At 50.8% G+C, this 17,500-nt stretch overlaps 1 protein-coding gene across 1 annotated transcript in view; it reads left to right on the top strand.

Moving 5' to 3' along the window:
* Window positions 1–17,500, top strand: part of LOC136963272 (LHFPL tetraspan subfamily member 7 protein) — a 63,282-nt gene that overhangs the window by 5,243 nt on the left and 40,539 nt on the right. Inside the window, exon 2 of the mRNA XM_067257343.1 lies at window positions 9,454–9,592. Coding sequence (XP_067113444.1) covers window positions 9,454–9,592 — 139 coding nt within the window. The remainder of the gene's footprint in view (window positions 1–9,453; window positions 9,593–17,500) is intronic.

The raw sequence follows: 17,500 nt of genomic DNA on the forward strand, positions 1-17,500 counted from the left end.
AGTTTTTCCAGCTACAGTACAGTATGCATGAATTATGAAATGTGCACAGGGGACCAGTGGTGGGGCGGATCATGCATTAATGCAGGAGCTGCATGGGCTGTGTGAGTTTGGGCCGAGTGAGAGAGAGAGATCGACTGAAGGACAGACTCGTTCTCACCCCTCTCTCTCTCTCTCTCTCTCTCTCTCTCTCTCTCTCTCTCCTCTCTCTCTCTCTCCTCTCATCTCTCTCTCTCTCTCTCTCTCTCTCTCTCTCTCTTCACTCACACTCCCTGTAAAATCTTTATCCCAGTCAGTGCAGGCCTCTCCTTGGTTTCTTAGTTGACAGACTCACAGTCCCCTTTCTGTAAAAATGTAGCAGAGAAACACATGACGACTGTTTTCAATTGATCTCGGTTTCAATGTCTCTAAAAAGAGTTCCGAAAACAGTCTCCAGGGCTTTCCAATGTCTAGAGAGCCATCCACAGTTTGGGGTGAAGCTGCACTTCGTACATTGTTCAAGAGAAGTGTTGTTTACCTTCCTAGAGGGCCGAGACGGTAAGCTGCATGGCTAATCAGCAGGTCGGTGGATAAGACGCCCACACTGGGAGACAGAGGATCAGCTGTCAGGACCTCCAGAACAAGTCAACACTGCGTTAGAGCAATGTGTGGGTTTTTACCGGAAAAATAGGTTGGTTAGAAATACAGGGTTTTCTATTAGTCTTTGAACAGACACATCCCTTCTCCCTCCCTCATTCTCTCCCTCTCTCTCTCTCTCTCTCTCTCTCTTCTCTCTCTCTCTCCTCTCTCTCTCTTCTCTCTCTCTCTCTCTCTCTCTCTCACACTCTCACACTCTCATTCTCCTTCGCACTCCCTCCCCTCATCTCCTGCCCTCCCTTCTGCTCTTGTTCCTACAGCTCAGAGTGTTTGATGTAAAAGATCAACTATAATTGTAGGATTCTGCCTCTTTTTGTATTCCACTTACTCTCTGCTGTTTGTCAGTGAGCCAGGCGTAGTTGAATTCTAATTAGCATGAAAACACACACACACGCACAAGCACACACACACTTACCAATATATAGCTTGCTTGTTTATTAGCCAGATTCTGATACTTCCCCTCTGAGCACATCAGACTAAAGGAAACCAGTATCATATTTTCCTCCACGGTATATCCCCTCATGTGCCTCACTGACTTCAAATTAGCACGAGCCTCAAAGCAAAGGAAAGACAAACACCGTGTTTGTTTGTCATCAAGAGAATTAGGCAAGAGAAACAGAATAACACAAAAGTATCAATTCCTCCACAATTCAATTAGACCCCAACTGAAACGGCAAAGAAGAAGAAAAGAATGCCGCCTGCGGTCTTTGGAGACCGCCCCCCCAACTGGCCTGGTATAAAAGAGCCCGCTACCACCCTCCTGCCCCCCCCCCCCCCCCCACACACACACACACCAAACTTACCCCCCGGCCCCTCCCCCCCCTCCCGATACTGAGGATATCATCATTAATCCAGACTGTGATGTCTTCTATTCAGCCCCTACTGTACCATTCATTTGATCCCAGATCTGGTGTGATCTACCATTGAGATCAGTTTTTTTTTTTCACCATCTACCTTGTGGGAAGCAGGGACATGGAATAGAAGGAGGAAAAGGCGAGGGAGGGGGGGAGGAGGAGGACACTGAAGAGAAGGGTGGTTATTTGATCCCCTTTACCTGAACCTTTGCCTGCCTTCCCTCTGGGACATTACAAGGACCATCCATTTAATTGAGGGGGAGAAGGGGAGGGGGGATGGAGAGAGATGTGGGGAGAGTGATAAGGAGGGGTAGGGAGAGAGGTGGAGACGGTGGAGAGAGAGGTAGGGAGAGAGATGGAGAGACAGCTGGGGGGGAGGTGTGAGGAGTGGTGGGGTGAGATAAGGGCCGTGCGTTCCAGGTGAGGCAGCTGTCTTCTAAGGGCGGGCGTTAGAGCCGCAGTAACACCGCACCGCCAGGGCACGGGAAGAGCCAGGAGGAAGAGGAGGTTTAGATAGTATGATGACGAATAATGAGAAAAGCCATCCAAACCTCCTCACAACTCGAGCGTGGACGCTCAACTAGATTTTCTCACAGAGCTGAGATGTTGCCTAAGGGTGTCGTTTAGGCGTGCAGGATTATGGCTTGTGTAAACTGGATAGTCCTGCACCGTAGCTGAATCATCTAATGAGGATCATCCAGGCTGGATGTGGAGGCGTGAGGGTGGACACTGAGGAGGTGGAATTTGATAAGTCATGCAGTCCTTGATTAGCTTATGAAAGAACTGGACCGTGCAGAGGACACTATCACTATCACACACAGGGAGTCAGATGGCTGAGCGGTGAGGGAGTCGGGGCTAGTAATCTGAAGGTTGCCAGTTCGATTCCCAGCCGTGCCAAATGACGTTGTGTCCTTGGGCAAGTCACTTCACCCTACTTGCCTCGGGGGAATGTCCCTGTACTTACTGTAAGTCGCTCTGGATAAGAGCGTCTGCTAAATGATTAAATGTAAATGTAAATCACTCCAAACCCGAAGAGCGCTTTCCACAAGTTCTTTTTGTCAGATCTTTTGGCAGCCAGTACCAAGCTGTTGCTGTGAAAGACTGCAGGCCTTGCGATGCTTCCTGTTTTTCTAACAGACTGCGGAGACCTGTTTTGAAGAACAATGGCGTTTCCTAAAATAGAAGTAAGAGTGTTGCAACTGTGGCCTTCCTTGCCTAAGCCTTACATAAGAGCTGTTGAAAGACTCTCTATACCTCTGGCTATTTGCATAAAGACCAGGTCCTAGTGGGAGGGTGTGTAAATCAAGCGGATCTGCCTCAAACCCACTGTGGATATGCAGATGTTTAGAATAGCATCCTTCCAATGAGACCTGGAAGCTGGAACTTCTCCAGTTCCTCTGAGCAGGGTAAATACTTTCTTCCCTCAACTTTTTAAATCGTTCTCCTTCCTGCGCCTGATTTGAGTACGCCGAGCAAATGATTAGGTTGAGCGGGTTCGTTGTTCGACGAAGGGTGGAATTGTGGAGTTATTTAACACCAAAGGCTCGTTGGCAGCTGTTCAAGTTGCACGTCAACGTAGCGCTCACCTGTGTTTCCCTAGGAGGACACAAGAAGCAACTGCGGCTTCTCGCAGAGTACGCCGTGTTTGTTCTTCATACATTGTAAATCACATTGCAGGCTGCTCTGGGACTCTGTTGCTGCTGCAGGTGGGGCAGCATGTGGCTGTAAGTGGCCCTGACAGGGAACCAGCTGACAGGGAACCAGCTGCCTAAGCCAGGGTGGAGGCAGGCCAGGGAGAGAGAGAGAGACGGGGCAGATCTGGAATCCACGAATCTGCTTTGTTGGTGTAGGTCTGTCAGTGAGTCTGCCACCCCCTTTCGTACACACACACAAACACCCACACGCACACACATACATAACACACAGATGCTCTACATACTTTTGCCACGCCAAATCATCAACTGAGTTGGAGAATCAAGACCACAGCTCTGTTTTTCTGCGGTTGAAACCTCAGCAGGGAGCCCACAACAATGGACTGTGGCGAGCTGTGTTTGGCCTGATTCTGCCCCTGTTTTCTGCCTCAGGGACGGGCTCAGCGGCCTGAACCTTGCTCCAACCTACACCCCCCCTCTCGCTGCAGAAAGAAGGGATAGACCTGGGTAAACCGCTCGGAAAACAATGAAAGAGAGAGTGAGAGAGAGAGAGAGAGAGTGAGAGTGGAGAGAGAGAGAGAGAGAGAGTGAGAGAGAGAGTGAGAGTGAGAGTGAGAGTGAGAGTGAGAGTGAGAGAGTGAGAGAGTGAGAGAGTGAGAGAGTGAGAGATGGAGGAGGGAGGGAGGGAGGGAGGGAGGGAGGGGAGGGAGGGAGGGAGGGAGGGAGGGAGGGAGGGAGAGGGAGGGAGAGGGAGAGGGACGAGAGAAGAGGATATTCAAGCTGCTGGTTCAGCCCAGTTCCGTCTGGGCTGAAGAAACACTGGCACAAACTATATTCCCGCCCTGTTTTGATGAAGCGAGTCACCTTATACAGGACACACATTGCTTTACAGCAGAGTGCTGTTGAAGGCACACAATTGGCGGATTCCTCATGACAATGAAAGGCAGTTTAGTGTTACAGTGCCCTCTGACTTGCCCAAGAATGGAGGCTGTTCATTTTGGCAGAAAGCTCCATTCTACCTTATGGAAACCCAAGCCCTGTTGAACTGCGACTGGAAACCCTATCAGAAGATTAACGTTCCTATCAGCCGCCACTATCTAAATGGTATTTGAAAGGGTCATTATTCAGGAACTGAATCTCCATGAAGATAGGCAACCCCATTCATTGTCGGTTTTGCTACTTTGTTCTCTGTGCCCCGCTATGACTGATATAGGAAAAAAAAACTTTGAGGCAACACAGCTGTTGGAAGTGTCGTCGTGTTGTTGTGTCTGCCGGTCGGCGAGGGGACAGGAAAGTGGTTTGGTGTCCTAAGTGTTCTTGAATGTCACGTCCTATCTGCAGCCTGTCCTCAACACACAAATGGACACTCCATCCACTTGTCAGGTCATTAATCTCCCCCCTCCCTCCCTCTCCCTCCTCTCCATCTCGCATTCTCTCTGCGCGCACAGCTCTTGTCAGCCATTCGGGGGGACTGGCACGCGCACTCACACACGCACGTGCAAGTACACACGCACACACACACACACAGCCACCCACCGACACACACTCCTGAACGCACACACACAGATGTCCCCCTAGTGACGATCAATGAAGAGATAGATGTATTATTTAACACATTAATATAGGCATATCTTTTGTGGGCTAATTCTGACAGGCTTCGAAGGCTTCCAGTGAAGGGGAAGTTACAAGACAGGCCCAGACTACCAGGGAGGAGTACTGAGGGGGCCATGATGGAGGGAGAGAGAGAGAGAGACGGGTGGGGGGTGATGGAGAGAGAGGAGCCGTGTGTCTCTCAGTTCCAGGGCTCTAAGCCGGCTGCGTGCGACCGCTCCCAGGCTAAAGTGATGTTTTCGGAGGCGCGCGACGGCGCTAATGGCCTCGTGGCGACCGAAAATTATTGTGCAAGCAAAGCAGCGCAGACGCGCCGAGATGTCAAGGGCTGACACTTACTGTGATGGCTACGCTATTACATCACTGAATACTGATGAGCCGCGAGGCCAGCCTGGCACACGGCGCTGAGAGCTGGGGGGACGGGGGGGAGGGTGGGGGGGACAGAAGGCCGCCAGCTAGGCCTCGGTGAGAGCATCCTCTGCATGCCAACAATCACCTTATAACATCAGCATCCACCCACTCCCTCGTCAAGCAATAAGGCCGACTCATCTTGCCTGCCTTCGCCTAAGGTCATCTGCTCTGGCTGGTCATTAGGAAACTAAGTGGTAGGGTGGCATCTGTCAATTGTACACGCTAACCACTAATACGCCCGACTCTTATTACAGGTATTAACATAGGAATGAGGGGGCAAAAAAATGCTTTTAAGAGCTCTAGACTGCAATATTTCCAGTCATCATGGTGAATTAGCAGGTGTATGTAATGACTCATGTTTTGCCCTTTCTGTAAATCTCATCTTGTAACTCCCAGTTCAGGAGACAATAAAATATCATTGGGCCGGAGAGTGTAATCCTTGACTTCCTGAATGTAATTGGAAATCAAACAGGCTCCTATGGAATCCAGCTTTACGACTCAAGGCCCTGCTTCTGTTGGGTCTCATGTTTTTGCGTCAGGGTTATTGCTCTCCGATAGGCCCTTAGCATGATCGTTTTATAGTAGGAAGCCAGTCAAGTGTCTTTATGACCAAGGTCTATAGACCTTGGGTGTGTCTGTAGCCTTTATGTCAGCATATTAGCATGGATTGTCTCTGCGAGGCTATAGGAGGACATTTTGTGCTATGGCTGGTTTGGGATGTCAAGCACATCTGATATGAGCTGAATACTGATGTGACGGTAGTGCTGTAGGGTCTAGTAGGCCATGTTTTGAAAACCCAGACTGTAAACTCCAGGTGCTTCTTCATTTTTCTCCTTCTGAACAACAGCTATTGTCGTCATTATTTCACACCGATGGAGGGAATGAGAGCAAGAAATGGAGCGCCCCTTACATCTTTTCCCCATCTTCACCAAATGACTTATGTTTCATGCGCCGAACTCACTTTTCTTCCAGGCTTGTTTTGCGGAGCCCGGTGTAGGTTTTGGGATATAATTAGAACCTATTGAAGGGGACGTCTCAGAAACTGCCAGTGCTGTTTAGAAGCCAATTTTCTCCTAAATTAACTCGCGCTCTCTGAAATGCAAACACAGATGCTGAAAAGGCCTCTCGTTCTTTCCCAGCCTTGTCTGTAAGTAAACGTCCTAATGATAATGACTCCATTTATCGTTGTTGTTTCATTAGCCGAGGTCCGCACACGCTCGCCGGGCAAACGCACAATGCTCGAAGTGATTAATGTTTGCGGCGTTAATTGAAATGTAGGTTTGTTTTCGAGAAGGCAGTGGGCTTTACGCGTCTCGAGGGCTGAGCGTAAATGTCACGTGAAGAAGTCGATTAGCGTGCCCAGTTCATTGTGGGGCCAGAGTGAATAGAAGACATAACACTAATAACGAACACAAATAACAACTTGTTCTCCTGTCAGCAGAGAATAAATACGTGTGCGTACTCCGAACAATGATGGGTACGACTCCGTGTTACCTCCGTGACCTTGTGTCAGTACACTCGAGTCCTCATCTACAGTTACATTCCATTACTTGCGTCTAATGCAGTCAATGAACGCCTCATATAGAATATAAAGTGCCTGTTATTGTGAGGTGAATGTATGATGGTGTGTGGTGAATTGGGTCCACCCCCCACCATCTCCTCCCTGTGTATCTTAACGCGTCAGAGTACATGGGGTTGGGGGCACCACAGGAGGCTGTCTCCACTCAGGGAACTGAAGATACAAGCCACCATAAAGCTGGGGACTGGGGGGGGTGGGGGGGGGGGCAGGCATTCTTTTGCATACATGAATAACATTTGAGCTATTAGAGGGGAGAATGAAGCATCCATGATTTGATGGCCTTCCCATGTCCGTGAGTCTAACGCGCTAACGATGGCGTGACCGTGGAGCACACGGAAAGGGAGCCGCTCCGTCGCGATCATCGTCATCGAAATTCATCATCAAGATGACAACCCGATAGCAATGTCCCTGCAAAATCGGACCATTTGAAATCGGAACTCCATCCTTGCAAACAACTATTGAAGATCGGCGTTCCTTGGCGATCCGCGCAGCCTTGACATGTATAAGCTGGTACGCCGTGTCGAGAAGTATCTTTGATTCAAACGTATGCGTGATGGGCCCCTCGCCCGCCCAGAGGGGCTGTCCTGCCTGATGGGCCCCTCGCCCGCCCAGAGGGGCTGTCCTGCCTGATGGGCCCCTCGCCCACCCAGAGGGGCTGTCCTGCCTGATGGGCCCCTCGCCCGCCCAGACGAGCTGTCCTGCTTCCTCGGTCAGATCCAGAGATGCCGCAGGTCCCCTTGTCATCCTTTTTGGCTCACCTTCAAAAAAAACAAACAAAACAAAAGCTACCCTTCCAATCCCTCTACCCCAGGCCTGCTCTAACCGCTACTTTGAGAACATTTTAATTGAATATTCCGTCAGCCATGGAAATGGAACTCCTTTTTTCTCCTGTCGTCCATGTCAGTCTTGAGCGTCGAGGCACGTCCGGGACGAGCCTAATGACGCTGGTATTAGTGCTGTAGCTCCCTCATGCATGTTATACATTTCTGTGTGATCGCTGCCGCTTGAATGCTAATCACTCACGGGACATGTTCTTGGAGTTCTGTGTGTGTGTGTGTGTCAGAGAGAGAGAGAGAGAGAGAGAGTCCATTGTGAGTGAGAGACAAGAAGAAAGTGGAAGAGAGAGTGAGACAGAGAGAGGGATAAAAAGAGGGAAAGAGTGTGTATGTATGTGTGAGTGTGTGTGTAGGCTGCGCGTGGGCATACATACAGGTGTGTGTGTGTGTCCAGAGGGCAGATCTAGATGTACGAGGCAGTGTGTGTGTGTGTGTGTGTGTGTGTGTGTGTGTGTGTGTGTGTGTGGCAGGTTCATCAAAGCCAGAGGGCTGGGGAGATGAGGCTAATGAAGAGTCAGCCAGATCAAACAGAAGGAAGGAAGGAAGGAGACTGTCACTGGGAATTCACCTGGACCCCCCCACCCCCTACCTCCCCTGATCCACTACCACCCACTGCATCTGTCTACCTGCCCTCAGAGACGCCACGCAACCACACAGCCCAAGTCTGTAGGCTGATAATGATGGACAGGCATTAAAGCCTATCATTACACCCTTCATACTGAGGTCTACAGAGGAAGTCGGAGCCGACATTTGTGTGTTAGATAACTGCGCATCCCTGGAACGTGTGATACTCCTGATTCTGTCTCTATCTCTGTGTCTGTTTACTTACATTTACATTTAGTCATTTAGCAGACGCTCTTATGCAGAGCGACTTACAGTAAGTACAGGGACATTCCCCCCGAGGCAAGTAGGGTGAAGGGCCTTGCCCAAGGACACAACGTCATTTGGCACTGCCGGGAATCGAACTGGCAACCTTCAGATTACTAGCCAGATTCCCTAACCGCTCAGCCACCTGACTCCCACTTCTTCTGTCTGTCCCTGCTTCTGTATTCACCGGGGACCCTGTGGACCCTGTGGACCCTGTGGACCCTGTGGACCCTGTGGGAAAACCCAGCATGTGGCTCGGGCCTAGTGCCTGTGTGTGCACTCGTGTGACAATGTGTACTGGGATGTTTTGGAGGCAGTTCGGGACATTTACATATATAGGTCTTTTAGAGTTAGCATTTGTTTTGTAAATGCAGGACGTGTTTGTGAGGGCTCAGGCATATGTGTTTACATGAAGAATCACAAGATGAGCCTGTGAGAAGCTGTAGGTCTTTTACAGTTGGCATTTGTTTTGTAATGCAGGACGTGTTTGTGAGGGCTCAGGGATACGTGTTTACATGAGGAATGACTCGATGAGCCTGTGAGAATCTGTGGTTGTCCTCTGGTGGTTCTCTGCCTCCTTTCCCCGGCTTTGCATGTGTGTGGCTGTGTGTGGCTGTGTTTGTGGCTTTGTGTGTATGGCTGTGTGCACGTGTGTGTTTCTGGCAGTGTGTGCGTGCTTGTGGGTGTACGTGGCTGTTTGTGTGTGGCTGTGTGTGTGTGTGTGTGTGTGTGCGCGCGTGTCCAGAGCGTGATTGAACCAGGCTGTAATGAATGAGGACAGGCAGGTCCAGTTCTCTTTTGTTCCCGCTTAAAGTGCTGTCTCACGACGGAGGAAGCCATTAACCAGACCTGCCCCTGCTGCGACCACAGAAGCTCTCTGATCCCAGGAATCACACATTCTACCGCAGCAGTTTAACCCGGACCAGGTTTTTCTTTTTCACGTCGTTTTTTTCTGTTCAACGTCTTTTAAAAACCGTGTGTTTTGTGTCTTGTGTGTGTGTGTGTTTCAGACGAGCGCGGTGCTGTGTTCCGGTGGCTGTGCCCTCCTGGCGGTGAGCTCTCTGCTGGCCATCATCACCATCTTCCTGCCCAGCGGAGGGTGTGAGAGGAGGCTCTGCACGCTGGCCGGGTACATGCAGATGGCTGCAGGTGAGACACACACACACACACACTCTCTCTCACTTACACACTCACACAAAACCACAGACTCTCACACAGCCACAAATACAAACACAGACACAGTCAAACACACACGCAGACACACACACACACACACACACACAGCCACACACACACAGAGACAGCCACACACACACACACAGCCACACACACACACAGAGACAGCCACACACACACACAGCCACACACACACACACACACACACACACACAGAGACAGCCACACACACACACAGCCACACACACACACACACACAGAGACAGCCACACACACACACAGAGACAGCCACACACACACACACACACACACACACACACACACACACAGCCACACACACACACAGCCACACACACACACACAGCCACACACACACACATAGACAGCCAGACACACACACACAGCCACACACACGCAGAGACAGCCACACACATCCACACATAGCCCAACAACCCCCCCTGCTTTGAACTAGGACATATCGACAAGTGGGGTCTGTGTTATTTCCTGGGTGTCCCAGCCGGTGCTGTACAGGAATGCTAAGGATTTTCTCTGGGTGTTGCGTAACCAGCAGCTCAGTAAACAAATCATTCGTTCTAAACCAACAGATAATGCTGCATATCATTTCAACTGGAGAGGAGCTGACTTTGTTGCCAATGCACATCAGTCAAAAAACACTGAAGCGCCTTGCCTCTTTTCGTTGGGCGGTTGCTAGGCAACGGGCGGGCGGCGGAGGGCTGTGCTGGCGTCGGGAGGGCACGGGGAGATTTAGAGGCGGCCGTAAAAAGACAATTACAGCCCCTTAACACAGGTCATTGGTTCAGGGGGACGTCCAGCTTATCACGGGCCTGCGTCCATTCAAACAGGGAAGTGGCCTCCGTAAACAACGCGTGTGCCCGCGCCTACGCTCCACAGAGCCAGCCCCGAACACGGCTGCCCCCCACCCCCCCTCAGCCTGGCGCCGGAGCGCTTCCAAAACCAGTCATGACGGAGGGTGATATTCCACTGTGATGTATTGTCCCATTTCATTTGAGAGATAATCACGTTGGTTTATGAGTATTACTTTGTGTGTGTGTGTGTGTGTCTGTGCTTCTAGGTATGCATGTGTCTGTGTTCATAGTGGGTGACCTTTTAGATGAACTGCTATGTAGGAAGTTCCAGTTACGAGTTGCGTGTCGAGTCCTACAGGCAGTGCCAGCACCGCTAACACAGCTACAGCGTGTACTGAAGAAACCCTGAGGAACTGAGAGGAGATAGAACTGCTGTACAGCTGCTCGTTATCTTGAATAGATGCCACTTCTGCCCGGTAACAAAACATCCTGCTCGCTCTCAAAAGACTTTCCGACGACAAACATCAACAGAACAGTGCGTGCCGACCAAGCTTTTCGGAGCATTTCTTTGGAACGCCGGCATATTTCCCGTGGACTCTTCGGAGAGCTCATGGCGTCGTTGTTTCAATGTTCATGCTGTTCTGTGTTATCCAGAACGTTTTGAAATCTAAGGGAGGGCCCCCAAACCTGCCTGCGTGTCTCTTAAAGCTGCATCTCCCTGCATCTATCTTAAACGGTGGGAAAATATTTGCTTGCTCTTACTTCCGTGCGTGTTAAGCCTTAGACTGGGTAATATCAGTGATCCTGGGGATTATCGACCAGTTGATCTGTAGCCAGGGAAAGTGGTATTTGGCACAGCGTAATTAGTGGCTATATGCATTAGAGTGGCTGGATTGGGACGTAAATCTTTATTGACAAAATTGGGGGATTTTCACCGACGTGGCTCAATGGTGTGTTTATACTGGTGCCTGCCCGTAACCTCCACCCCCTACCCCCCCCCCCCCCCCCCCCCCCCCCCTCCCGCCTCTCCAATCCTACGCTTGCCTTCTCCGTTACGGGGACTGTCCGCGCTGGTCAGTGGAGGTTTGGTTGATGGTGAGCCCTCTCTTCCTGTGAAGGAAGCCCAGGGTGTGATGCTAGAGGCTGGAAGAGACCTGACAGCCGGGTGTGGCATCGTACAATGCAAAAAAAAATAACAAAGCCGAGAGATTGGCCTTTGTTCTGTTTCCAACTTGTGTCTAGTCAAGATAAATAGGATTTCTTTTTTGGGAGGGGGCCCAATGCCTAGAGGAAGGGAGATCTGACGAGGGTATTTATTTTCTCAGGCATTTGTGTGTGGGTGTGTGTGGGTGTGTGGGTGTTTGTTGTGAGAGCGATGTTTGAGGAGAAAATGTGCGATACCTCTCGGTGTTAACATTAGCTTCTTTATTTTGTCAATCCTTTATGAGCGTGCAAATGAAATGAAAATGATGCTGCCTGTCTGTTTCTCTGGATGTGTTAGTGTTGACGACACAATATGACTATAGCTGTAGCATCTCTGTGTGTGTGTGTGTACGTGTGCATGCGTGTGTGTGTGAAAGAGAGAGAATGTGTGTGTGTGTGCACCAGTATTTATCTCCACACATACCGTCTGGAGCAATCCTAGCTTTGGTTAGTGCTCTTTCACACACACACACACACACTCACACACACTCACGCACACACTCACGCACAGATACCGCTGTACCAGAAAAGGCTTTTAAGAGGTAAAACTGCCCTGCTCTCTCCCCTGGGTGAGGACCAGGATTAGAGGGTGAACCCACTCACCTCCTCAGCCTGAGCCCAGCCCTGCTCCATGGTGATGGGCTTCTGGTTCTTCTCCTCTCTGCACCGTTGCATGCCTGGTGCACAGAGCAGCGCCTTGCTAGCTATCTGCATCAATGTTTTAAAGTTGAGTGTGCGTGCGTTGGGGGGGGGGGGGGGGGGGGGGTATATTTTATTTGCTAAGGCGGTGAATTTTCATTCTCCCCCATGCATATTTGATTGGACTGTTTTTCTTAGTGGTCTGGACTCTGTGGAGGCTGTCGCTTTTGCTGTGTGTGCGGGTGTGTGTGTGTGTGTTCGCTCGTGACCGTTCAATCTCATACTAGAGTCTATAGAGACAATTCAATCTAAAGCCGTGTGTCGGTGGGTGACAGTGGGTCCCTGGGTCCCTGTGGGAGCGGGCCTCCTCGGCGGAGAGCCGGGTTCGGCTCGTCCGACGGTCCGCGCCCGGCGGCGCGGTGGAGAGGCACGTGTGCTCGGAGAGCGAGGCTCCGTCTCGTGCGCTCCTTCTTCTGTTCAGTGCGGAAGACATGTCACGCTCTGTTGGAGCCCGCCGTCCTAATCGCGCGTTAACGGGGATATTAACATGTAAACGCGGAGGATTACACGCCTGCGGAAACGCGTGACCCGCTTTATACTACACGGCAACGAGAAAGAAATGTCATCGCTCGGGTTGTCGGTTGGATTATTTGACGCCGGATACCGAAAGATCATGAGTGAATGAAAACAGAATGTGAAACGTGCTGTAGAACAGAGACGTTTGGTTATCTCAACCTAGGTCACCCTCCAATGAATTTTTTAACTTTTCTGTCAAATGTTACAAATTGGCATCCAGCTAACTTCCACCCAGCCTCAGCCATCAGATGAAACTTTCCAGGCGTTTGTTCCTTTGATGATTCACCTCTCTCTCTCTCTCTCTCTCTCTCTCTCTCTCTCTCTCTCTCTCTCTCTCTCTCTCTCTCTCTCTCTCTCTCTCCCCTTCCTTCCTCCTGAAACAACATGTACCACAGGGGTTGTTATCCACATGGATCAGACAGAGCCTCTCAGTGACTTAACACACGGTTTTACCCTTTTGCTTCTCACTGTGGGAGGGAGTGTGCACCTACCGTACACACACACACACACACACACACACACACACACACAGTGGGACTGTGCTGAGGAGGCAGGCTCCCGCTGTGTCAGCCTCCTCCGAGCCGAGAGGCAACGCAAATGTCCTCCCCAACACGCCGAGGAAACTCCTTTAATCGCATTCCTCAAAGCCGCCGTGTTGGTGTGTTGCGCGCGTGTATCTATGCGTCCGTGCGCGCCAGCGTGTGTGTGTGTCCACGCATGCATGTGTGGTGGGAGAGCATGTGGCACCTGTGCCAGCTGCCTATCATGCGAGACGCTCCCCTCTCTGATGAGTACGGAGGGAACGGGCCGTGCCTCCGTCACAGTGAGGCTGCTGTAATGGAACGTGCCTCGGGGCCCAAGACGTTCCCTCTGCAGAGGCAGCGGAGGGAGGGCTGATTGGAGCGTGTTTTCAACAACCAGGGAGTTGCTACTGATTTGCCGTTCAAGAGAAGGCCCAAGGAGGTGACAGGACTCGGGAGTTGTACTTTCTCTCTTTCTCTCTCTCTCTCTCTCTCTCTCTCTCTTCCACACTCTATTTCATTCTCTCTTCACCCCCATCTCATTCACCCCTGCTCTCTCTCTCATTCCTCTGATCACCAGGAGAAGACAGCATTTCCTGCATCGAGTTTTTGAGTTGTAGTTCTCATGATGCCGGAGATTTCGCGGGTGTTTCATCATGGTTTTGCTCGTCAAAGGCGTCTGCCTGTCTCCAGTTTACCATGGAGCCTGTAACTGTATGTAACAACACACAGATGTAGTGCAATCTCTAACACCTGGGTCTTCTTTTCCTTTACCCTGATGGTATTGTTTGTCTGTAGTGTTAGGTGTTAGACTAAAACATCTTCACATGGTATTGGCTACCGTGCTTGTTTGTGTGTGTGTGTGGGTATGTGTTGACAGACTGTGACCCAGTTTACCTGTGGAGTGTGACGCTGGCTTGCTGACCCTCGAGACCTCTCACCGGTGACTCACGGCACACTGTGACGATAGACATTAATCATGGATGTGTCGTCAGTCAGGAGGTGTGTGTGTGTGTGTGTATATGTGTGTATGTGTAGCATTTGCCACGCTTGGTTTGCCGGTGGTGGTACTGTGCCCCGTCTCCAGTCCTACACCTGCTTTCCACAGAACCAGCAGATGTTAGAGACGTCTGTGTGTTGTCCTAGGAAGCGCGTTTCTCCCCGCCAGCGTGTGTACGCCGCGCCTGCTTTCGATCGGCCCCTCCGGCTCGTTTGATCTGGCTGATGTTTTGAAGAGTATTGATGGACGCCGCTGTGCCGTGCCGAATCTGAGACATTAACCACACTCCTAATTGGCCTTCCAGCCAATTAGAGCTGCTCAGTCATTAAGACTGCGCTTTCAAGCCCTCTGATTCATGTGTTTTTCATTCGCTGGAGAGGTCTTCTCCTCCGCCTTATGGAGAGATGAGCATCTTGGCCTTATCCTCTGATGAACGGGCCTCAGCTATGTATTCTTTTTTGTCAGTTTGGAGTGAGAGAGAGTCTGGCTGCTTAATGGTTTTGAATGAGCTGACAAATGCACTGAAGAATGCTGTTCCTTTGTCGAGTGTGTTCCATCTTTTCCTCAGTCATTAAAGGACAGCTCCCCACCACTACCATCCTGGTCAGCCATTTTGAACTGTTGTAACATTGTATGTACTACTCTACAATATTAAACAGTGCGTGACTTTATGGAAGACACAGATGCAAGCATATATAAACCCTCAAGACACAAAGGCATTCTTACTCACGCACGCACGTGCTCACACACACACACACACACACACTTGTTCACACGTTTTCTAGCGTCACGGAGGACTGCTGAGTCTGACTCTTGTCATTGTGCACATCTATAAATACCAGAAGTTGTGTAGAGAGAGGGAGAGAGGGAAAGAGAGAGAGGGAGAGGCAGGGAGAGAGGGGGAGAAACAGCTTTAAATCTTTCATGTCCTCTCTTGGAATCAAGCACATTTTCCAAGGATGCTGCGTTTCAGCCCCTTACTCTACCTAGAGGTTATTATGAAACATGGCCCACAGATCGAATGAAATGTCTTCAGTGGAAACAAACAGAGAGGAGGGTGTTTCAGCTAGAATGTGTCTGTGTGTATGTGTTCTCCTCTCTTATTTTCCCTACCCACACACACACACACACACACACACACACGCTCAGCTCACTCAGCCCTGTGGCCATGCATATTACATGAGGCCCATCTCAGAATGCCTCGCAGTTTATTCATTTCGCCAAGTTACAGCCAGGACTCCGGCTCGGATTGGCTCAAAACAGTCACCGCCCCCACATGTGACCCAAATCAAGTGAAGCCCCGCCCCTTACAATACAAATCACCCTCAATACCTGTCAGTCGTTATGATTGGCATTCACCCTCCACTTATCAATGTACTCCAGTTAAGTTTAAGAGGAGGTCTTGATCCTGGTAATTCCCCAAAGTGGCCTGTGAGTGGTTGATGAGAAGGCAGGCATGACTCATCGCTGTCGCTGTTCTGTGTGATCGGACCTGTCAACACTTGTTTGGCTTCTCTCTCATGGCGCTCACAGTGGCTGTCTGAGCTACACAGGCCAGGATGAATGTGTGTGCATTATGTTAGGTAAGGTTTTTCTCTAGCTCTCTAGCTCTCTCTCTCTCTCTCTCAATCTCTCTCACACACACAGCATCCAAAACACCACATAGACACACACATACACACAGTGGAATACTTTTGCTCCCACACACACCAACCGATTGTAGTGTAGTGTGAGTGTCGAGTCATGGCATCGTCAGCGCAGTCTGTGCGTGTGTGGCGGAGGGCTGGATCACCGAGCCCTCTTCGACCCAGCCAGCACACAGATCCATCTATCCATGGACAATATCTCCCGTCTGAAAGATCGCCAGCAACTAATAGGAGCTGTTGAGATGATGAAAGCTGTGTGTGTGTGTATGTATGTGTGAGGAAGAGAGAGAGTGACGTGTGTGTGTTTCTCTGCAGGGTTGTTGTTTTAGATGCGGCGAGACTCCGTCTCCGAGAAGCATCTCTGTTGTTGACGAGATAAAGACGGTACTCACAGGTCCCCCCCCCCTCCCCTCCACTTCCTTCTCCTCTTCCCTGTCCCTGTCTCCAACAAACACACACACCCCGCCCCGGAACGCTGCACACACACTGCACGGTGTTTTCAAGTTGCAGCACTCTCTCTCTTTCTCTCTCATCGGTCGGTTCACTCTCTCCACACGCAAACACACACACACACACACTCCGGCATGTCTTTATCCCAAACCACAGAGATGTTTATTTGTGGCATAGAGAGTAAAAGGGGAAAAGAAAGAACGACCGAGAGAGAGAGAGAGATAAACACCGAGAGGAAAAGCGAAGGATAGAGAGGCGGAGAGGTGGGGGAGGAGGGAGACGAACGATCCTCCGGGAGGTTATTTCCAGTCGGGTATCACACCTCGCCGGCGGCTGGGTCCGAGCGCTGGAGATGCTATCGGCCGTCCCGAGAAGACCTCCCCCGCGCTCGCTCCGCAGACGGCCGTCCAGGCTCTCAGACTGCAGCCCAGCCCCTTCCTCCAGACGCCACGGTCTAGTTCACGTGACGCACTCACCCCCAGTCTGCTCCTGGGGAGAGAGAGAGGGAGGGGGAGAGAAAGGGAGAGAGATCCTAACCGCCGGATGCGTTGGCGTTTTCCACCCCCTCACCCGCATTATAACCGGCCCTGCTTGTGTGTGTGTGTGTGTGTGTGTGCGGGTGTGATATTTGTCGGTTTTGAACTCCCCCATGGAGATTGCGATGAGCAGATTAACAGGCCGTTGAGGCCGAGTGCAGTGCAGAGTTGAGACGGACGACAGTCACGGTCGCGTTGTGGATGATGATTATTGTGCGCGTGCGTGTTGGTGTGATGGTGGTGGGTGGGATGCTCGGAACAGTGATCATCAGTGCTGTTGTCCCTGCCATGGGATTAATCACTCAATCTCTCCTGCTCTGCTCCTCTCTTCGTCTAGAAACATGAAAACAAATGAGATTTCCAGACGAGGGGTAATGTCGCGGCAAACTGAGACGGGGTTCTCGGTCTGGAGGAGTTTGCATTCAGAGAGATCTACAGAAACATATTTGGCCATTTGTTCCCCTCCCTCATTCGATAGCCCTG

The sequence above is a fragment of the Osmerus mordax genome, chromosome 19 (assembly GCF_038355195.1).
Source record: "Osmerus mordax isolate fOsmMor3 chromosome 19, fOsmMor3.pri, whole genome shotgun sequence".
Lineage (NCBI taxonomy): Eukaryota > Metazoa > Chordata > Actinopteri > Osmeriformes > Osmeridae > Osmerus > Osmerus mordax.